Source organism: Tachysurus fulvidraco, chromosome 2 (genome assembly GCF_022655615.1).
Source record: "Tachysurus fulvidraco isolate hzauxx_2018 chromosome 2, HZAU_PFXX_2.0, whole genome shotgun sequence".
Lineage (NCBI taxonomy): Eukaryota > Metazoa > Chordata > Actinopteri > Siluriformes > Bagridae > Tachysurus > Tachysurus fulvidraco.
The window spans coordinates 26630636-26653232 of NC_062519.1; the positions used below are offsets into that span (position 1 = coordinate 26630636).

At 36.5% G+C, this 22597-nt stretch overlaps 2 protein-coding genes across 4 annotated transcripts in view; one reads left to right on the forward strand and one right to left on the reverse strand.

Moving 5' to 3' along the window:
- Positions 1–5616, reverse strand: part of si:ch73-63e15.2 (protein strawberry notch homolog 2) — a 46728-nt gene extending 41112 nt beyond the window's left edge. Inside the window, exon 1 of one of the 3 annotated variants that reach the window (XM_047805746.1) lies at positions 5420–5616. The gene's annotated coding sequence lies outside the window, so the exon portion shown is untranslated. The remainder of the gene's footprint in view (positions 1–5419) is intronic. The other 2 variants (XM_027169649.2, XM_047805750.1) reach the window with 2 other exon arrangements.
- A 9289-nt stretch (positions 5617–14905) lies between these two features.
- Positions 14906–21727, forward strand: hapln4 (hyaluronan and proteoglycan link protein 4). Its single transcript, XM_027169686.2, has 5 exons — positions 14906–15048; positions 16212–16329; positions 17314–17676; positions 18489–18791; positions 20608–21727. Exons 1-5 carry the CDS (start codon positions 15040–15042, stop codon positions 20961–20963), a joined length of 1149 nt encoding a protein of 382 aa, XP_027025487.2. The 5' UTR covers positions 14906–15039; the 3' UTR covers positions 20964–21727.
- Positions 21728–22597: the final 870 nt, after the last annotated feature.

Sequence of the window (22597 nt, forward strand, 5' to 3'; positions counted from 1 at the left end):
CTTCTACAAGCTGATAATTATACAGTGTAGCCACAATTGCATTCAAAATGCAGTGCACATTGCCAAAAAAGATTACTAGACCTTCCAGGAAAAGGCTGTGTGAGTTGGAACAGTCCAAACCAACATGACTGGGGAGAAATAGTAATTAGGTAAAACTAAGTCTATGTAAAAAATATGGCTAAGAAGAAAGACGAGGAATCCATTTATTATGACTGCAGAACAATAAAGCATTATGTGTGTAAATTTCCAGTATGCAACATTTTCTGATTCTGTTAGGATTAGCTTTTTGCTTTGAGCCCAGCTTTTTTTTTTGCTTGTTAGTCTAGAATTACAAGGGTGGACACCATTATACTAGCAAATAGTTTAAAACATAATGTTATTTATATTAACTGTGAGTTCAGAAGGTTTCAGAAAAACATCAAGCAGACTGGGCAAGCAGACTGGAACTCTGCCCTACTTGCTAGGCTGGGTTATGAATTTATACTGTGTCCAGCTGATGCACTACTATCTAGAGTAATCATTATCTGAAACACTTGAAGAAACTGGTCTAACAGTGTTTAAAGCTGGTCAGCTCTGAAAGAGGTTGAACAACTAAACACAATGAGGAAACGATGTGAGCGGGTCATGGGAAAACTGGAGGTGGACTAAAGCACTACTGACTCTGAGGCTTTAATTCTATTTAGCTTTAACTGTGAGAATAAAGACCAAAGATAAGATCTTGTCATAAAGACGCATACATTCAGTTTCATACTTGATTTCTCATCACATCATAATAGACAAACTGGCTCACTGTAATGATGTTAAATAATTTATTTTACTGACTTCAAAGAAGGAACTTTTAAGCACACAGCTAAAAATTACGGTGGTTACAGTGCCAAGGTGACAAGTCTCTAACTGTTGTCTTCATTCAGAGATGAAAATACACCTGAGACTTTTTTATTTATGTAAAAATGTTCCTAGTTGTACTTGCATTTCAGTGTGCCCACATGCAGCACATTAAACTAGTTGTAACGTGAGTCTCTCAATGAGTACTAAATAATTTCTTTCTTAAAACCTACCATGCCTCACCAAAGAAACAGCCCACAGCTACTGTAGCAGAGCAGTCAGGCATCGGCAAGATTCGGTCTTGCATTGGAGCAGAATATAGAAATGATTATCTAACTGGAGTTTATCCTTAACTTTAGTAGTTCTTAAGTCTATAATTGTATAAAGCAGAGTGTACTAGGAAGTTTATCTGATTTTTTATTAAATAGAGACAGTTACTTACACAGTTAACAAATTCACAGGGATTAAGTTCATATTGTAAACAAAATGCTAGTGAAAGCAAAAATCTTTAAGAAATAAAATAAATACATAATACATAAATACATAATACTGTTTTTGCTATTGAAATGTATATATAAAATAATCTGAATGAAAATGAATCAAGCTGTGGAAAATTCAGGCACAATAAAAACTCTATCTGGTTCGATAAAATAAGAATAAATGGTTTCATTTGAAGCCTGCGTTCAAAAGTAACGTATGTCAACAGGCTATGCTGATGTTATCCCTGTGGTATCACAACATCCTGTTTCCCCTTCAAAACGTTGTACACAACCATTTCTTACAGATTAACTATTACCTAGAAGCTGAGATTCGATGAACGGAGAGACGGTCATGGCTATTACACACAGCTGTTGCTTCCACTATCCCACCACCAATGAAGAGAATTTGTTAGTGAGTTTTGGAAAAGGACACACCAAGCAGTGTCAGAAGGAGTTAAGAGTAGGCAAAGAGCAGAACAGAGCTGTTTCCAACCAGTTAAATCACAAACAGGGTGTTTCCAGTCTTATTAAGAAGAAAGAGGCCAAAATGTTTCAGAGGTGATGATTACTCACTACATTCGAACAATAATAATAAATAATTATGTCGCTATTTATTCTAAAAGAATAATAAGGGATTGAGTGAAGTCAGATGTAAAAAAATATACTGTTGATGTTAGGTTTTGTTTTAATTAGACGGAAAGATTAAAGATTAGATCTGTGCATTCTGTTTCACAACAGCTCTTTACTGATGTCATCACTACCAATGCAGAGGGGAAAAAAACTGACAGGAAAATAGCACATGTAATAATCTGTAGTACTGATGGTGATGAGAACTGATTTACTTTCAGTTTAACAAACTAAATTCTCATTTCAATACGGCAATAATAAGCAATAGTCAGCAATAGTCTCTTTAAATAACTAGCTACCACAAATAATGCACTCCTGACAGTAATACAGCTAATGTGATTAAATCAATAGGACAATAAAATCAAATGCCCTGAAGTATAAGCAACACAAAAGGATAGAGCCATTGAATATTGTGCGGTTTAATGAATCACCCGCATTCCTCAGAGAGAGAGCGAACCGTGCATTACTGTTCAAGCCGCAACTATATGCTTGAAAACTAATAAACAAATGGATGAACACACGGGTACAGAGATACTCACACACACACCTATCACACACACAGAGCTCTGAGCCCAAACGGTAAGTTGTATAATATTTCATTTGTTATTTAGTGTTGGATTTTTAATGCAGTGGAAAAAATAATCCATACTGACATTTAATCCTACTTTAACCCGTTAAAATTTTAGCTTATTATTTAGTTATTCATCTTAAAGCATATTACACAACAATAATTTTTGGTCCACTAATCTGAATGAATAAGCAGTGTGTAAAAGTGCTTATATTTCCAATAACTACACTGGGAAAATTTAGTGTGTGCATCACATCACATCACATGTATTCTCAACACTTTATAGTTTAAAACGGTTACTACAGAAGTGTTACAATCATCAGCGGACATGGAAAAACCATACAATTTTTTAGAAATATACCTATTTACTTTAAATAATAGTTCGTCTGATGATATTAATACATTTTGAATAAAAAGTTTGGCCGATGAAGATGACAAGTAAGAATGGATACCAATTTCATTGGAAGCATTTTTAACATGTATGTACAAATCAATGCAAGTAAGATAACCATTGAGCTAAAATAGTGAGTGTGTGTTCTGTGGGATCTGTATCTGTTAGCGGATAAAAAGTAAACAGAACATTTGGCCACAATGTATACAATCTGCACCGTGCTGATATTCATATACGTATGCAATATTGCAGAATTTTAATTTTCAGTAAACATGTTACAACTATTACCAAATGCATGTAATTACACAAATAATAATGAATAACAATCTGGAGCTGCAGCTGTAGGACAGGGTATGATAGGCTAAGAAAATAATCAGTCATGGAGGGCGAAATGGACACCTGATGCAAACCATGAAACTGATACGAGCCCAAAAGTATTTTATTCCTCTTTTACAACAGCTATTTGCCCACAGTAACTTTCCTTTGTTTATTACAAAAATTTTAGACGTCATACATTTACAGACGTCATACATATGTTTATAGTTATATTTCCCATTGTGAAATCCATTGCAAGCAAGTTCCTGTTATCAACTCCATTATAAGAGCAATAAAAAGTCAAATTCTCACAAACAAATGCACCTTGGCATGTTGTCTAGAAACTGCAAAGCCTTCTGTCCTGAAGACTTTCCCGAGGCTTTTAAGAGACTTAATACAATTGAATCGTGCTGATTCCAGTCAAGAGTTAACAAGGTTAAAAAGGTCAGCTTTGGATTATTTTGGGGCTATTATATGTCTGCATTCTTGTGAGTATTATCTTGAGAGTTTCAGCCCATATCTGAATTAAGCACCTCGCAAATTCTGCATCCCAGAAAGCTCCTAGTACACGTGTGCTGTGGAGACTAATGATGCTGCCACTGGATAAAACACATGTTATTTACTTCCTGAAAAAAGTAAAAAAAAGCCAAGTAAGAGTTCAGTAGATATTCATGGCAATCGCAGCACAGTTCCAGTGCAACTGAATTCACATCACCTCTTACAGGAATTCTCTGGTTGAGTACCACTTTGGGCTTCCCAGTGAACATAAAAACATTCATGTTACCAATCATGCAAACCTCCATATTTTTCAGAATAAACTGCCAGTATGAAAGACCCCAAAATAAAGAAAATAAAATGAAAAACTATTTGTTGTTTTTGTATTATAGTCCTAGGTTCCTAGGTTCAATAAAAACCTAGCATTATGGATGTGGTATTTTTCGTGTGATGGGTCAGAAATAATTTTGAGTGCTGGAATGAGAAACTGAAACAAACTGTATCACTGTATCTGTGAATTTGTGAACACTGATAACCACTAGAATATAGACACTTGATTTATTTTAGGTGACTCTGAACTAAATAATAAAAATAAAAATGAACTTGAATATCAAGGCGGTTAACTCAAAACAAATAAGATCCCGAATTATAGACTTAACTGCTGGGAATTCAATGACAAACATACAAGTATTTGTCTCTTTATTACTTCCTAAAAAATGTATATTCATAATGGCTTAATGACTTTTTTATGGTGATCTGTTTAAAACTGTCCACATAGCAAAGAAGGAAACAAGTCAGAAAACATCGATATTACAGCTAACTGGAATGAAATCTAACTACACTGATGCTTATGCACCAAAAAATGTCTTGGTTGGTTATTCCACAAATTATTTAAATTTTGTTATCAGGACAAAAACACACAACAGGAAATATCTCTGTATGCCCTGTGTCTCTACCGCAGTTCTCCTGAAGTTTATTGGAAAGTGAATCTACTTCTGTAGAACTCTTTCATCTTCTATTAATAATGAACCGTTAAAGGGAAAAGTCATGAGTTTGGGGAGTTCAGACCCAAAACAGACCATATGGACATCTCAGAGATGTGACTCACTCAAATGTGCTCTCTCTCTCTCTCTCTCTCTCTCTCTCTCTCTCTCTCTCTCTCTCTCACACACACACACACACACACACACACACACACACACACACACACACACACACACACACAAACACACACCTCTTGCTGTCTATTCTATGTACCTCACATTCAGAGCTGATCCAGAGTCAGACTGGTACTGACTGTAGAATACACACAAAAGAGGATCTATATGATCAGTAAACACTTATTAAAACATGTGTGCGTTGTGAAATATGGGAACTTTCATTTTGTCGACAGTCAGTCAGCTGACTCTCCTTACCAAAGTTTTATATATATAATTTTATAAATGAAATACACTATAAAACACTACTTGCTCATTTTAAATTTATTTTATACTTTAAAAACCGTATATATATATATAAGTGCGTGTGTGTGTGCCTGTGTGTGTGAGTTGGATAATATAAGTCAAAAAAGCTCTTTTTTTAAACACATAAAGTTTGCTAGCTATTTGCTAACACTGTTAGCTTGTGGCTAATTTACACTGTTAACAGATTAACGTCAGAATATTTGAAAAAAAAGCTCGTTATTCTGTTTGTCGGTTACAAGCAGTCTATTTTACTTACCTTTCAAAAGTGACACCTTCCCTTAAACTCTATTAGAACCAGCCAGAGGTAAAGTTTATTCCTTTTTTGTTGAGAGTAAATAGTGATGTACTTTCTCTTAGTTAAGTTAGCGAATACTCGCCATTTCTAGACGCTTCCACCGTTGCTAGAAAAGCTCGCGACTCAGCTGACGGCCCTGTTTCTTTCCCCACTCATATTTCTCACTCTTAAGTCCCGCCTCCTGATATACGATTGGTCAGTACGCGCTATGAAAGGTTGAACTGTCCAATTAGCGATCTATTCGTGTGTACGACGACCTTGATCAGTAACCACAGTAACTTGAGTACAGGCGGAGAAAAGAAAGTGTTTGCGTTTTTCAACCAATGAATATTACTCTCTGAAAAATTCGAGACAAATAAACACTTTAACAAACATTTTAACTGTGAATATTAAAGTTAACAGAAATGGTCAGCGTTCGATAAAATAAAAAAATAAAAATAATGTGTATAGAGCGCCATCTACTGGTTCCTCAATAAAAATAATGAAACAAAAAGTTCTGTTTAACTTCTTTAACTTCTATTAATTTATTCATCAGATATATAATACAGTACATGGACTCTTAACTAGGGATAATAAAACTCAGTAATAGCATTTTAAATCATCATCATAAATCATTGTATGCTTTTTAAACACTACTAACCCCACATTTATTAGCCATATAAGTTCAGGTACAATCTTAGGACATTGTGTGATTAATAAAGTGTTTATATTAATAATTCGCATGTTAAAAAATAAAACCACAAGGCTTTATATTAATGCAATGATGTGAAGAAAATAACAAGAGAGAAAAACAAACACAAAAAAACCCAAACACACACTATAGGGTAAGTTGATGTGACCACTTGAAACTATTCATCCATTATTCATTAGTAATTACTATAAATAACTTAGACATTGATACAGTATTACTTGTGCAGCTTCATCCAAAACTTCTTTAGCTGGTAAAGTTTTATTTTATTTAATTTTATTTTAAATTTTATTTATTTATTTATTTATTTACTTATTTATTTATTTAGCTATTTATTTATTTATTTTTAATTTAATTTAATTTAATTTAATTTAATTTAATTTAATTTAATTTAATTTAATTTAATTTAATTTACATTAATGCTGTTACATGCGTCATGCACACATTATTGGACATCCACATACGGAGATTTTATGCCTGTTTTCTTTAATAAATCAGCAAATTGCGGTTTTGATTATTTTAGACACAATCTCTGTACATAATTACCAAACTGAATAAAAGTGGTTCATAAAAGACAGGGTTTTTTCCATGACATCTATTGTAGTCACTTGAAACATAAGAGAAGATAAATTTTTGTTATTATAGCACAGAACAATTTGCACAAGCAGAATCGAGCAATAGAAGATTTAGAAGACATTTTATTTAGTAGCTCTACTCTAAGCACAGGACAGCAACGTTAGGTAGTTTGTTGTGAAGTTGTTATTACTCAATGTTGTTACCACTATTTACCACTACAGGGCGGTATGAACGCGCATTTGCCTCATCAGTGACTAGTGGCAAATTTTATAGCCCAACCTACTCTATAAACCATTTAACCAAACCAAACCAAGAAAACAAACAATAAAACAAACAAACAAACGAACAAACAAACAAACAACTAGACCAACAGACAGAAAGACAGACAAGCAGACAACAACAACAACAACAACAACAACAAAAGAAATTTAATTGAAAAATTGAAGAATTTGACAAAACCCTATTCTAAATTGCTTAACTGATACCTGAAATCATCGGAATGAAATTGCACAATGATATCTTAAAAAACAAAAACAAAACATAAACCAATTTATCAACATGCAAAATATACGCTTACTTATATTAATTTATTACCAATATGTAATAAATATATACCAATTACTTTTTTATTTTGACATTTTTTTACAAATTAAATTTTTTGACAGTTATATTCCTGAATGATAATGTGAATAAAATCTCTAACAAACATAAGCAATAAACATTTGTGAATAAGTCAACTTTATTACTAAAAAGTAAAATGAAAATGGTAAATAAATACACCATTCTGCTAGTTTTATAACTACAATCAGAAGCAGTATGTTCTTATGATAGCAGATAGCATTTCCAATATAAATGACTTTTTGGGGGGCTCAAAAAGTCATCTGTTATAGCACAGAACTAAACATTAATCCTTCGCTAGAATGGAGAATCAATAATCCCTATCTTACCTGTTAGGTAGGTGAGCTAAACCAATCTCTCCTGAGGATTGCTGCAGCATATCTCGAGAAGACTTTAAGAAAGAAAACAACACTATCGGATAGTACATCTCTGCATCTTACAGCCAGGAATTGTGGCTCTTCCCTGTTCTACCGTGTATCAGTAAAGTCTCTCCATCAGGTGCCAGCATGCAGACAGTTTATAAGATCTACTCTAGCAATCCAACCATGAAATTGTTTACAGGGACACAAATCTGTTGCACTAACATCACACCATTCTCGTTTCTTATATTGCAGCTTAATGTTTCTATCATTTCTATATAGGATGAAAAAGACTTTTCTTATTTTTTAAACAAAGCACTAGTTGTATTAATACAGTCATTGAATCAGAGCAGTCACTGAGGAGATGATTTATAATTTTCTCCTTGCTGCAGGTGTATTGACAAAGCAATCATTTATTTAATTCATAAGTAAAGGCTATGTAAGGGAAGTATAACAATCCTTCATTAATGACTTCATCAGTTAAACCCTAAATTAAGATAAAAATTATGAATGATAGACTTAGTGCTTTGCAAAACAAATGTTATTTTCTCATTAAATAACTATAATATTAATCCTTATATAACTATAATAATGATCATTATTTTTCCAACTATAAAAAAGAAAAACATGTGATATTACTGTTAATGTTTAGCTTTATTATTGTTCACTTTAGATTCCTATTCTTGGCTGACAGGAGTGGAACCCAAAATTCTACCTGGCTTCCTTTTCTGCTAACCACAGTTATAAAGAGTGATTATTTAAATTTTTAATAGGTTATGGAAAGGACATGATAAACGGAAGGTAACTGTTGGTGCATCATTAAGATAACCACATTTTCACTAAGCTATCTCCAAGCTTGCTCTTCCTCCCACCGTATCTAAACAGAAAAGCAGCACAACCTAGAGACCATTACTTATTTAGACATAGGAGGAACACTGAGAGTGTCACAGTCACCCTCTTCCTTCAGCTGTCACCCAGCCACTCGGTCTTTACTGTCAGATCTCCTCAGGTGTCAGAGCTTTAGTTTTGTTTGGTTTGGGATTTTAGCTGGGTCAACAGGTTATCCAGAGTCCTTGCTCTGACTTGAGTCCAGGCATGATGGCAAGCTATCGATTAGGCAGGAGCTGCACTGTGGAGAGTTGATAAGCTAATCTATCCCCTGAGTCCTGACTGAAGCCCTTCAGAGGCTTTAGAGAGGAGACAGATCTGAGTGTGTGTTTGCAAGAGTGTGTGTAAGTATGTTTGTGTGTTTGGGCTCCAGTGCCCTTCTAATTCACTTATGGTGATTGGTGATAAACTGATGCAGACGTCCAGACCTTCACCAGGGCACATAGAAGGGCATATTTGACAATATAATATAGATATTGGGATAACTGATGTCACAGTATGCTTGAATAAGATATTGAATTTTTTATATTACTTTTTTACTTTTTTTTGCCAATAAATATATATTTTTAAATTATTGGATGCATATATATATATGCATATATATATAATTCATACTTTTGTACTATATTACTCATACTTTTGCATTATACTTAATTGAGTCAAAATCATCCTCTTCTGTCTTCATGTTCATTATGGCCTACTACAGTTTTGTCCTATTACAAAGGCATGATTGTGACATCTTGGGTCCTGTGGATCTTTTTTTGTCATCTGCTTGCTGGATGCCATGTTCTTCACAGTGTGTAAGTTTGGATTAACGAGTTACATATTGAAAACATCACAGTGGTCCATTTTTGTTGCTGCTGAGAAGGATTAGGTTTATACTCTAAGCTGCAACATTCATTCATTGATCAACTGCAGGGATAATAAACCCTAGATGTGATCTTAATCCCCAAGTTCAGACAGATGAACTAATTTGCATGATTAATAACATTGATTTGTATTTCTTTCATCATGCCGCAAACCAGAGTAAGTTACTCCTTTCGGTCAGAAGACAGTAGCTCACTTTAATACTGTAAAATCTGCATTGTGATTGTGATTTTCTTAGTAAGACACCTAGAATGGTTGAACATCATTTATATTGCTAAAGTATACAGTAAAATAGATGGATAGATAGATAGATAGATAGATAGATAGATAGATAGATAGATAGATAGATAGATAGATAGATAGACAGACAGACAGACAGACAGATAGATAGATAGATAGATAGATAGATAGATAGATAGATAGATAGATAGATAGATAGATAGATAGATAGATAGATAGATAGATAGATAGATAGATAGATGCCCTTAGGTGGTCCAGAGTCAGGATCCTGTGCTCTCATTGCTGTGGCTCGGGTTCAATTCCAGGGCAGGGCGCTAAACCCAGCCACTGAAGAGTTAACTCTCAAGCGCTGGCCCTAAGCCTGGATAAGAAAAATGGGACGGTTGCATCAGAAAGAGCATCCAGTGTAAAACCTGTGCCAAATTTAATATGCAGATTGTGTGATCTGCGGTGGCAACCCTGAACAGAGAGCAGCCAAAAGAAGAAGAAACAAACAAAACAGATAGATAATCATCCCAAAGGAAATTTAAGAAATGCCACTCAAATGTAACATGGCACATGGATATATGTCAAAAATATGGGTGAAAATACTAGACTACCTGTCTGTCTTTTTACAGTTTTTGGTAGCCGTCTGATGGAAATAAGGAACAAACCCTCATTTATAGAGATAAAACTCTGTATATCTCTAGTCTCTTGGGAAACATATGATATCTCTCCCTATAGAAACCATGACAAGCAGTAAGGTGAATTTTTTCACTAGACATGTTTGCTGCTGGTGCTATATTACAGAGAAAGACGTACAAATACTGATTACAATGCCAATATCAGAGAGTGTTTACTCCAAAGCTTATGACTCAGCAATTTGAAGAATCCAGTTTTTTACACAAATCTAGAACAGATCTCATTCGTTACACCGTTAGAAAGATTTGTGAGTGTGTATTGCATTCAAATAACCTTTTCACATTTACCACCGCTAACGCACTGAGAAGTTTTAAAGGTGAAACGATTGTTGTGATATTTGTTTAGTCACACAGAACTGTGTCCGCATGAGAATTTTAATATCTACAATTGACACTATTTAGTGTAACAAATTAGGGTACAGTCTAATGTTGTAGTTTATTTATTTTGAAAGCAATCTTATTTCCTATTGTGATATTATGTGATATAAATATGATGTTACAGTATACTTGATGTTCGTCTACAGTCATCAGGACTGGGGTGTGTTAGAGAGCTGCTCCAGTACATAGCCACAGCTTTGATTTGAAAGGCTGCATCCTGTGGCAGATATGTTCTAATATAGAGAAAAACAGGGGGAAGATGAACTCCTACACACCAGGGCTTTGATCATGCTCATGTTTGATGCTCTATTTTCTATTACACTGCCACAGGCACAAAGCTGCAGCTTGGGCTCCTAAGCAACGAAAGACAAGAGAAAGGAGTGGGCTGCAGCTCATGTAAATATGTATTACATGCAGTCATTAGTTGGAAAAGTCTTAGATGACTTGTCTTAATAAAAAAAGAAGAAAGTAACAACTAAACAGCTTTGTTCTGATCAGTAGGAGGATAAAATTGCTTGTGAAATGTTCAGTGCTGTTTTATGGAGGACCAGCTTTCTCATGTGGAGTAACGGTAACCAACTTTATGTGTTCTCTTTGTCTCAGCAGTGTCATCATCAGTGTCACTATTTACCTGCACTTTGTTCAGGTGTCTCTGGGTTCCTGACTTCACACTGGTGTTTGTTGAACAGACAGGTTCTGTTGAATCTGCTCTACGAAGCGACTCTGCGGCTCCATGCACGTGACTCTTTTCTTTCATGAGCAGAACCAGCTGTAGATTAAACAGACAGTTTCAATTTCTGTATATATTTATTTATTTGTAAAAAAAAAAAGAAATAAAGTGGACATAAACATAACTGACTATTCCCTTTACTGAAAAAGTGCTTATTTAATGAGTCTAAAAATTATATTATTCATATTGCATGTATCGTAAATTACATAACTGTGATGAGCAAATCTACTAAAAGTAGACATTTTAAAGAAAAATAGTATACAAATAACAGTAGATGGTAGTAATGATGTTCATTTATGGGTCACATTTCACTTTCTCTAATAGCGCAGTTCCACCACAGAGGCTCTCAATCCCCTTCTTAGGTTTGTTGGCAATTTGAAAGACTGTGAAACAGGCATCATTAAATCACAGTTTTGTTCACCTGCTGGAAAACAACACAATAAATGACACTGTGTTTATATGACCTCTGGCCTCAAATATATTTATTTGGTGGCTTCATGCTTCCAGTTCTTGAGGTTCCACTTTTTTTTTTACAGATAGCCTGCTTGCTTAAGTTAGAGAACAGAGAGAGGTAAAATCAGATCATATGATGACGAGTTGCTTTCTTTGTCATTACAAGCTTCAATTGGATTTTTTTAAATGGCTTGATGACAACCGTAACTGATGTATATCATCAACCAGCCATCAACAAGGACCAAACCTTCAAGGTCTAAATTGATCAATTCTGTTTCATCTCCATTGTCGGTGGTGACCTTGCACTTGTAGCGGCCGTAGCGATGACCGATTTTCTCTTATTAAGTGGATATTTATGCTGATGTCAGAAAATGCCTCACTGGCCCAAACAAACATTCTTGTGAGACTTAAAACTGGATCTCTCTTTCAAAGCACTTCTTGCCATTGATGAGTCCCCCTGAAGCAAAGTGTCTTTCCAACATCACATCAGGATCTGCACCTATGACTGCAATTAGGGTTAGTTGTTGTCTATTCAGCTGAAACAGAGCAGAGTTGGTCAAGCGCTCCTAGAAGGATGTGAGCCTTCAAAGCTGATTACGAATAACTTAAAATTTAAAATGAAATAATAGTCTGATATATTACATATTTGTATAATAATATTAGAGATAAACTTGTGGATTTCATCAGACAAATCAGTAACTGTTGGAGGCCTTAATAATAATTTTGATAATCCGCAATATTCCACGTTGTGTGCATTTTCAGGATCAGAATCAGAATCAGAATCAGATTTATTGACCAAGTGTGTTGACACACACAAGGAATTTGGATCCAGCAGTTTGTGACTCTCAAATATATAGACATAAATAACACTATACTATACAGACTATACAAGACAATGCAAACGATGCGATACAATATAGAAAGAATGAGTATTAAATATGAATATAGAATATGAACAATCAGTTATGTACATAATGTGTTGGACTGCAAATAACAATATTGTGCAATATTATACTTTTTGTCCAATATACAGCAGCAGTAGTGTGTAATATATACAGATGATTTGATGACTGACAGTCCTGATAATGCAGTACTTACTGTATGATAAAAATGGGGGGGATTGTGGTGGAAATTTCTGATCTTAAGATGTTCATAAGGTTTTGTTCTTCTATGCTTGTACTCTGTGTGCGTCATAACCAGAGACTGACATCGTTATCAGTAGGTTTTGTTAAGATTATGACAAGGGCAGTAGGGACTGTGGACGAGTTGTCCATAAACAATGTCCTACAGGTCCTCTAGAAGACCTTGGCCTGGTCAGATTAGCTTGATCAGGAGATGCATGAAGTAATGTTGAGCCAATTATTGATGATGTTTTGCTTTTACATATCTTCTGTTCTTCTTGGGTTCTGTCTATAAAACCTTGATGTAATCAATGAACTTGGCCCTTCATCTCTCATGCTACATGTGGAGTGTTGGGTCCTGCTGCGCAGCTGAGCACAATAAATTGTATAACCTTTTTTACTCTTGCTCGTGTCCACCAGTGTTATACTTTATTCTTTAAATCTCTTGAACCGCAGAACTTCCACAACAGCAGTGAATATAGTTATGGTGAGTTGTTGATTAGGGTGATTGCCTGGGGAAAGAAACCGTTCCTGTGTCTGGCAGTTTTAGTAAGCAGTACGTTCTATAACGCCTGCCAGAAGGGAGGAGCTGAAAGAGGTTGTGTCCAGGGTGCGAAGGGTCAGTAGTGATTTTTTCTGCCTGGTTTTTGGTTCTTGTGTTGTACAAGTCCTGGAGAGTGGGCAGGGGGGCGTCAATTATTTTTTCTGCTGTTTTTACTGTGCATTGCAGTCTGTTTCTGTCCTGGTTTGTTGCTGCTCCAAACCAGATGGTGATGGATGTGCACAGGACTGATTCAATGACTGCAGTGTAGAACAGCATCAACAGCTCCTGTGGCAGACAATACTTCCATAATTGACACAGAAAGTAGATCCTCTGCTGGGCCTTTTTGCTGATAGACTTTATGTTGCACTCCCATTTTACACTCAGTAGGGGTTAATTAAAAGGTAAATAATATATTAACTTGACCTCACTACTGTATCAAGGATACAATCATATTAGCTGACTAGTTCCCAGCCTGACCCCCAAAAACACCAGGATCTGACGAAAGAATTCTTTCAGTTTACATTCCACTCCACTGTAGACGAAACAAATAAGTGGAGAAAAAATATAAGCACCCCATTATAACAATCATACTGACAAAACACCTGAAACGAAAAAAAAATGCAAAAATTAAATGGCATGAAACTAATATATTCTCTACTCACACATTTCCTCAAATGGACACTACCAAAAGTTATCAATCAATCCTTCATCAACATTAATCAATTCCTCGCATAATGCTGCCTATAAACCAAAATTGTTAAAGCTAACAATGATCAAATCCTTGATGTTCTACAGTTTGTAGATGGTGACATCTCAATGCATCGTAATGTTTTGTGCTCCACAAGACTCCCTGCGCTTTATATATTGTATATTTACTCTCTTGAATATTATTATTCATTTTTACTTTTACTTTGGTTGTTGAAAATATTTAAAAATTCTAAAACATTTTTAAATAATAAAAAATGAAATTCCAGAAGAGTGAGCCTGGTTTATACTTGGTACATAATTTTGTGTGTGTGTGTGTTTGTGTGTGTGTGTTTGTGTGTGTGCAGAAGCAGGAGCGGTACAAGCCACATTGTTTATGCACTCTTTAATTTTTTCAGGAAGTATAATATGAAGTGTGTAACATAAAAAGAGTATGTTTGTACAATAATAAAGCATCCTTTATTGGTATATGAATCATGCCAAACCACAGGGTGAAATAAGAAGTTATTTAAAAGTTAATTATTAAAGTCGTTTAAGAAAAGGATTAGATCAAGAGAGAGGAAGTGCAGCAGTGAGGAGGAGGAAAAGAGGAGAGGAGGCTGAGGGGAAGAGGGAGATGAGACGAGACAGGAGAGCAGCGTCAGTGTGTTTCGCGACTGAACTGCAGCACAGAGCATTAAATCCTGACTGCACTTGAAGAACACACACAGCTGCACTGAGCCACCTGAGCATTCATGACAGCGGTGAGTGTGATAATGCCATTGCACGCTGGAGAGCAGATTATATATGGTAACCTTGATCCGGGCACACTGCGGCAGTAGACTGTTAAGACCAAAGGTATAGCTGTGATTTACTTTGTGTTACTGTAGCATTACTGCATGAGTCTCTGCAGACTGAGCTAGGGCACTGAGAGAAAACAACATCTAGAAACAATGTTATTATAGAATAAATTTATGCAGCATGTCTAGGTTAAAATGACATAACTATGTCTGCACTGTCATTAAATAAAGCATTTATGTTCCCTAGTGTACAAACAATGTAAACATTCCCATCAAGATAGTTATTTTATCATTATATGTAATTGTTTTAAAGGAATTCAACTTACAGTTTTTAAGTCATTTAAGATACGAATAAAAAAACCACCCCAATAACAAACTTTACACCTGTGGGCTCCAGGGACCAGTGTCAGGGTCAGTGAACTCTTTATATGTTAACAGTCGTAGAAAAATGCTATTTTGACTTCTTAAAGTTATTAGAAAGATTGATTTTGCAAATCCAAACCTCAAGAACAAAAAAATCTCTAATAAATAAAATATTTTATATATATATATATATATATATATATATATATATATATATATATATATATATATATATATATATATTAATATAAAGATGTTCTTTACTTTATGTTCTGTTGGTGGAATTCTCCAGAACCAAAAGCTCCATAACACCAAAAGTGATGCACTCTACCTGTGTATGTATGTGATGTTTATGTCTGTCTAGAAGAATCCAGGGCATATCTGCAGTGTACAGTATGTCAGCAATAAAGTACGCACAAAGCTTTCATTGAAACGTGACTATCTATCTATCTATCTATCTATCTATCTATCTATCTATCTATCTATCTATCTATCTATCTATCTATCTATCTATCTATCTATCTATCTATCTATCTATCTATCTATCTATCTATCTATCTACTTGTATGTCATCATACAAAAGGAGTTATAAATATGATCTTCAGCAGCACCTCATTATAAAGTAAAAACAGGGACTGTGTATAATGAAAAAAAAAAAGGATTACCATTCAAAAATCCTGCTTAATCTCACAGTAAGTCTGTGTTTGTTGTTATGCATGGTAAAAAAAAAAGCTGCCTCTTGACTGTGTGTGTTTTGTCTAAAGCCCGCAGTGAAATCATGGTGCTTGGCATTGCTAAGCTGCAGCATGCTGCTCACCCCTGCCGTGACTGCGTACTCAGCTGACTCAGACAAGGGCAGAAGGAAAGTAGTGCATGTGCTGGGTAAGATGCTTCTCTCTGAATAACAGCATACACACATTGAGATTTCACTTAGACTGCATACCAAAAATTTACAAAGGGAGGAGAAAAAAATGTCATGTCATGGTATGGTATGGATTTAGTGCTGTTCAGTTTTTTTTAGGGCTTGTAATCTTTAAGACCCTGGGTAGAGCATGTGTGTGTTTTTGGAAACTGAGAATAATTTTCAGTCAGTTCTGCCAGTTAGTATGTGGTGTCTTTTGCTGTCCCAATTTTCATGCTGTCATATACAGTGAAACAGCACTGAAGATCCCATCAGCGTGCCAGACTCAATCGGCAGCTGCAAATTACTCTGAATTGAGTCACTGGTTGCCATGACACTGCTTTTCATTTATGTCTCTTTTCCCCAAACACATCTGTGACTCTTTAGATGTCAGAAACTGAATTAATGCAGGATCACTTTACCATTTGGCTTTCGTTCAGCTAGTGTTAGTTAGTGACAACATTTCAGACAAGCATTCAATGGAGAGTTTTAATGAGCAGATGTCAGCGCTGGTTTTATTTTCACTGATCAGGACTGAAAAGCTGAGACCGTATTAAACTGATGCTTTGTTGAGCTGCCCAGACCATTCAGGCTGAGGGATGGAGAGGCCAGTAGCGTGTCTGTATGAAATCCAGCTCCCAGGCAACTCCAAAAGCTCTAAAAAATCTCCCAAAAGACAACAAGCCATAGTCCATTCAATGAACAATACAGTGAAGCATGCAGGCTTGCTTAAATAAGAGTAGCCACCAATCTTCTATTTACTAATGCTAAACCTCAACTAGACAGACAGGACTGGAAAACACTACATCATCCTGTTATTATAACTGGTCCAAACACTAAGATGAGAACTCAGAGAATACTAGATCAGGTAAAAATTCTCACTTTTTTTCAAGAAAAGCAGGTCATGATGTGGATAATTTTGGAAATAACTCTGGGTAACTTGGCTTCACTCTGTTCCGCTTTAGAGGACGATACTGGAGCAGTGATTGTACAGACAGCTCCGGGTAAAGTAGTCACGCATCGGGGTGCCACCATTACTCTGCCTTGCCGCTACCGCCATGAGCCGGAGAATGTGGATCCGGACCGCATCCGTATCAAATGGACCAAGGTGACGGACGATTTCCAGTTTGAAGATGTGTTTGTGGCATTGGGCCTGCAGCAGCGGACGTTCGGACTCTACCGCGGTCGTGTGGAACTGGAGCAGGCAGGACCAGACGACGCCTCCATCATCATCCACAACATCACACTGCAGGACTACGGCCGCTATGAGTGTGAGGTCACCAACGACATGGAAGATGACACAGGATTTGTCAATCTAGACCTTGAAGGTTTGGTCCTTGTTGACTGTTTGATGATATACATCAGTTATGGTTGTCATGGTAACCGTAGTACTATGGGACCACAGGTTATGAGAATTTATTTGGTAATATGTACATAACTCTCAGTACCGTTTGGGCTGTTGACAGGGAAATGGAACGGTCAATGGCAGCATGATATGATACAGGCCCATTTATTTACATGATACAGGACAACTGAACACCTGCACATTATCCATTCAGCCAATCACTGGAAAAAGAGCAGGCAATTTCAATTTAAAGTTTTCTAACCATTAACTGTCCAGTTTTGTGAACTCTGTAGCCTTTGATTCCTTTTCCTGGCTGACAGGATTAAATCTGATACGGTCTTCTGTTGTTGTAGCTCATCCACCTCAATATAAATCTACCTTAAAGCAAAAAGATGCCTTTCTGCTCATATTAGAATTACCATAGCATGAACCAGTCTGGCTATTCTTCTCTAACATTGATTTTCACAGAACTACTGTTCAATGGATGATTTTTGTTTTTCACTCCATTCTTGTTTTTGTTGAGTGTAAACTCTATAGATTGCTGTGTATGCATATTTCCAGGAGATTTCACAGTGTTTTGAAATACCCAAATCAGTGCTTTGCACAGTCACCGAACTTATGCACTTATCTGTGGCTGTTAACCTCATCTATCACATGATTGGCTGTCAGTGTAATTGTATGAATGTGCATTTGTACAGGTGTTCCTAATAGATGTAAGTAGAAGTAAGTAGTAGTTTATACTACTGTATAATCAACTGTAAATGTGAAATCACATTTCTAATGTAAAATTCACAGGTGTTGTCTTCCCGTACTACCCTCGACTGGGTCGCTACAAACTAAACTATCATGAGGCTGAAGATGCATGCAAGCAACAGGATGCCATCTTGGCCTCTCATGCCCAACTGCACAAAGCCTGGAGGGATGGATTAGACTGGTGCAATGCAGGCTGGTTGGAGGACGGCTCAGTGCAATACCCCATCTCTCATCCTCGTGAACAGTGCGGCCATAAAGACACTCCTGCCGGAGTTCGCAACTATGGCTACCGCCACAAAGAGGACGAGCGCTACGATGCCTTCTGCTTCACCTCAAAACTCAATGGTGAGTGCGGATGCATCACAGGCTAAAGATGCTCTCTGTTCTGTCACTGTGATCACCTAAGGCCAGAGGACATGCACTTTTTTGTCCATTAGTCCCTTCTGTGTCTGCTTTCTTCACTTTGAAGTCCAGGCTGCTGCAGGCAGGCACTGATTAAAGATCCTGAAGGAACATCATACACCAAATGTGGCTTTGACAGAATGATGCATTTGTTACAGCACTGTTCTCCAAATCAAATTTGGGATGAAAATATGATTTATTATGGTGGCCTGAGGTATAGAGTCAAATCGGCACAAAATAGCCTAAACACATAAGAGAGCCAAACTGGTTTTACATTTTAGATGGATTATTGGTGTGTGTGGGGGCTTTATTTTAACATTTGAAGTGCTGTAATATCAAAATGGCTACATCATGCTGTTTTATTTTTGGTACATTCACAATTCTGGGAGCTAACAGACTTTTCTATACAGCACCAACTTAGCTATTACTGAAACCATCTAGATCAGAAATGCTCTCAGCTGGGCAGATTGTGACTCATAGTCCAAGAGTGACCAGCTGGAGGACCTTTAGAGAAAGCCTTTAGGGAAATATGGACAGATTCAGACAAAATCCCAACTAATTGATGGACAGCAGCAGCCATGCTTATAAACAGAGCACTGATGACTGGGGAAGAGAAAAGCTATTTTCTTCTATTCTCTCAAATATTTACTTCTATTCATTTCCCAGATTGCTTAATCAGCAACTTCTAATCAAACGTTGAGCTGAGCTGATGAGGATTAAAGCAGGAGTAAACATTCCTAAATGAATTAGCTTGTCCAATGGGTAAATGCCAATGTTCTGTTTATTCCCATGTTTTTGGCCTAGAAACCAAATCTCACTTATAAGCAGTAGCTGACATAATTTAACTAAGACAGGCTAGATAAGTACAGTAGTTAATATGGTCGGATGTACATAGGGATGCATTTGAGGAGTAAATGTGTGATCACTAATATCCTTGGGAACAGACAACGCTGTAGACTATGACTATTACTCTAGCACTCTTTTAAACAAATGTCACATAGTTTTATAGTCTTGTGTTTATTGTTGGATTTTGTGTTGAAAACATTACTGTACCAATACAATTCTCCCAACTGGTCAGACTCAGTGATAAAGTTTGACTTGGTGAGTTCATCAGCAACAACATCTCAACATTTGAACTTGGATCAACAATGGATTTTGTAATCTGTGCGATTATTGGTAGATTCTCCTATTTTTTGTTTCCTAAATCAAACACAGTTCAGAGATAATATTGATAATGTTTGATTCACTGATCGCCGATCCTGTAATTTCTGACTTGTGTGTGAATTCACTATTCATGGCTCAGGGCAGGAACAGAGCTTTTTCAGACAGTTTTATTGTTAAATTGTGCTGAAGATCTTAAACCAATAACCTAAACATTGCCATGTAATGATTGATTCAAGTGTATTTCTAAATCAAATTCATTAAATAGAATCCTGTAAAAAAGGAGGTTTTAATGATTCAGAACAGCACCTTAAATATTGACCTACCCTATAAGACTGCACATATTTTAGTAGAGTCCAATTTAATGATCCCATTTTTTTTTTTAATTCCACAACATCAAAACAAATTGACAAAAATGATAGAAAATGTGAAACATTTGATAGTCATTTCACTGAAAAGCTCTTGACTCACATAGATAAGGATGAATACTTTCACTGTGGTATGACTGGAAATTCCAAGCATTTATTTATTTATTTTTCCTGTCTATCATACAGAGGAATGGAAAACTATCTTCTCACACTCTTTGTGTTTATTTTAGGCAAGGTCTACTTCCTCAAGCGCTTCAAGAAGGTGAATTATGCTGAGGCAGTGAAAGCGTGTCAGCATGATGGTGCTGCAATAGCGAAGGTTGGTCAGCTCTATGCAGCCTGGAAGTTTCAGCTGTTGGATCGCTGTGATGCAGGCTGGGTGGATGATGGCAGCATACGTTACCCAATAGTCAACCCTCGTGCTCGTTGTGGTGGTTCTGATCCCGGTGTCCGAACCATCGGCTATCCTGATAAAAAGTTCCGTCTCTTTGGGGTCTACTGCTTCCGCAAGGATTCCGGCAGCACCAAAGCTCAGCCCACGGAGGCTCCAGTCCCCAGAACCACATCATTCACTGGGAGCATTTGAGGTTGCAGTTGCACTGCATTACTAGCACAGCTTTTGTAGCTTTGCCAAATTGACTGACAGATAATGCTATATTAGTAGCTACGCTAGCTGAAGGGTGTCTTTAAGCCAACATTATTTCCTTCGCTTGCCTGAAATGAGATGTCAGTCATATCAGAGGAGACAATTGCAGTCATCTGACGTGCTATGAGTCGCTAGCTAAACCCATTAGCTTCTTTTCTTTAGTGTGCTTCATATGTAGCATGGACAGCTAATGAGGATTTATTTTCTGTTGTTCATTTTGTCAACAAGAGAAATGATTCAGATGAACCCCAGACACTGCGCTAATTAGAGCAGGAGTCTGTCGGAGTTCTAATTTAGTTCACGTCAAAATGTATGTGGGCCATTAGGCAGGGAACCTCCTGGTCTGACGATGATGGCAGTGAGAAAAGAGAAGAGCTCTGCTTGGCATGACATGCTCATAGTGTGGCACTTCTTTTTGCCATTGCACTTAGTAGCAGAAATAAAAATGCCATTTACTAAGCAGACAATAGCCAGCTGTGGCAACAATTACCTTTTACAAGCATCATTAGATGAGCATGCCTCAATAGCAATAACTTGATAAGCATGTCTTTGGTAGTTGAACATACCAGCGAGTGAGTTTCATGTCGCCGCTGCTTTACTACCTCATTAGTGGTTAAAATTGCACTATTCATCAAACTGTGACATGGCACAATGTTACCTTGAGTAATGTACTTTAGATTAAAAATATTTTACCTGTTCATGTATATCTCTCTGCTCTTTGTTGGCACTTAGTCATGTAGTATTGGTTGGGAAGAAAGAACAGCAGTTGGTTGTTAGTAACCATGACGATGGCTGATTCTGTCTCCTGCAACCTGCCTCATCCATTTGGCTCTTTTTCCTGGAAACATTTCCTGGCAACTCAAGGTTGAGTGTCTAGCCGCATGGATGACGCGCAAGAAAACATTAGTTTGAAGGGAAAAACACTAAAAGTGCATTTTCATGAATTACACCTGTAATTTGTTAACTCTTCATAAATAGGAAACAGTTGCTGTTATATTTTTCTTTTCTTTAATACATATTGCAGACAAATGTCAGTACTGAGATCAAATGAATAAAATATGCTTAAAATCATTAAACTACAGACAATTTAGACTGTAGTACAAACCTACTCTGATCATACATCACTTTACAAAGTAAACAGCTTTCCATCAAAATCAAAAGCCTCATTGCTATTTAAAATCGGGGAAAATTTCTTTCTTGGGTAGAAAGATCACATACTTGACTTACACACCCGAGAGGCTTTGACAGTATTTCAGCCATATTAACCTGTTATCCCAATTCATATTAGGAACAAAGAGAACAGCAGAAAAGCAACACTGAGTGTGAGCCAATGTGACATATTGCTCTTGAGTGTGTACTTTTTTTTTATTTCATTTGATCCTCGCCTTTTTTTCCTCTCAGCATAAAGTGAAATTAGGTGACCTTTGAGCGATTGAGCAGAGCCCAAGGGTAAGTAGAGCTGAAGCAGAAGAGCCTCCATATGTTCTCATTTCTCATTACTGACAGGAGGCTAAAAAAAAAAAAACTCAAACATGGTGAGATATACAAGCTCAGAAGGAGCAATACAGAACAGA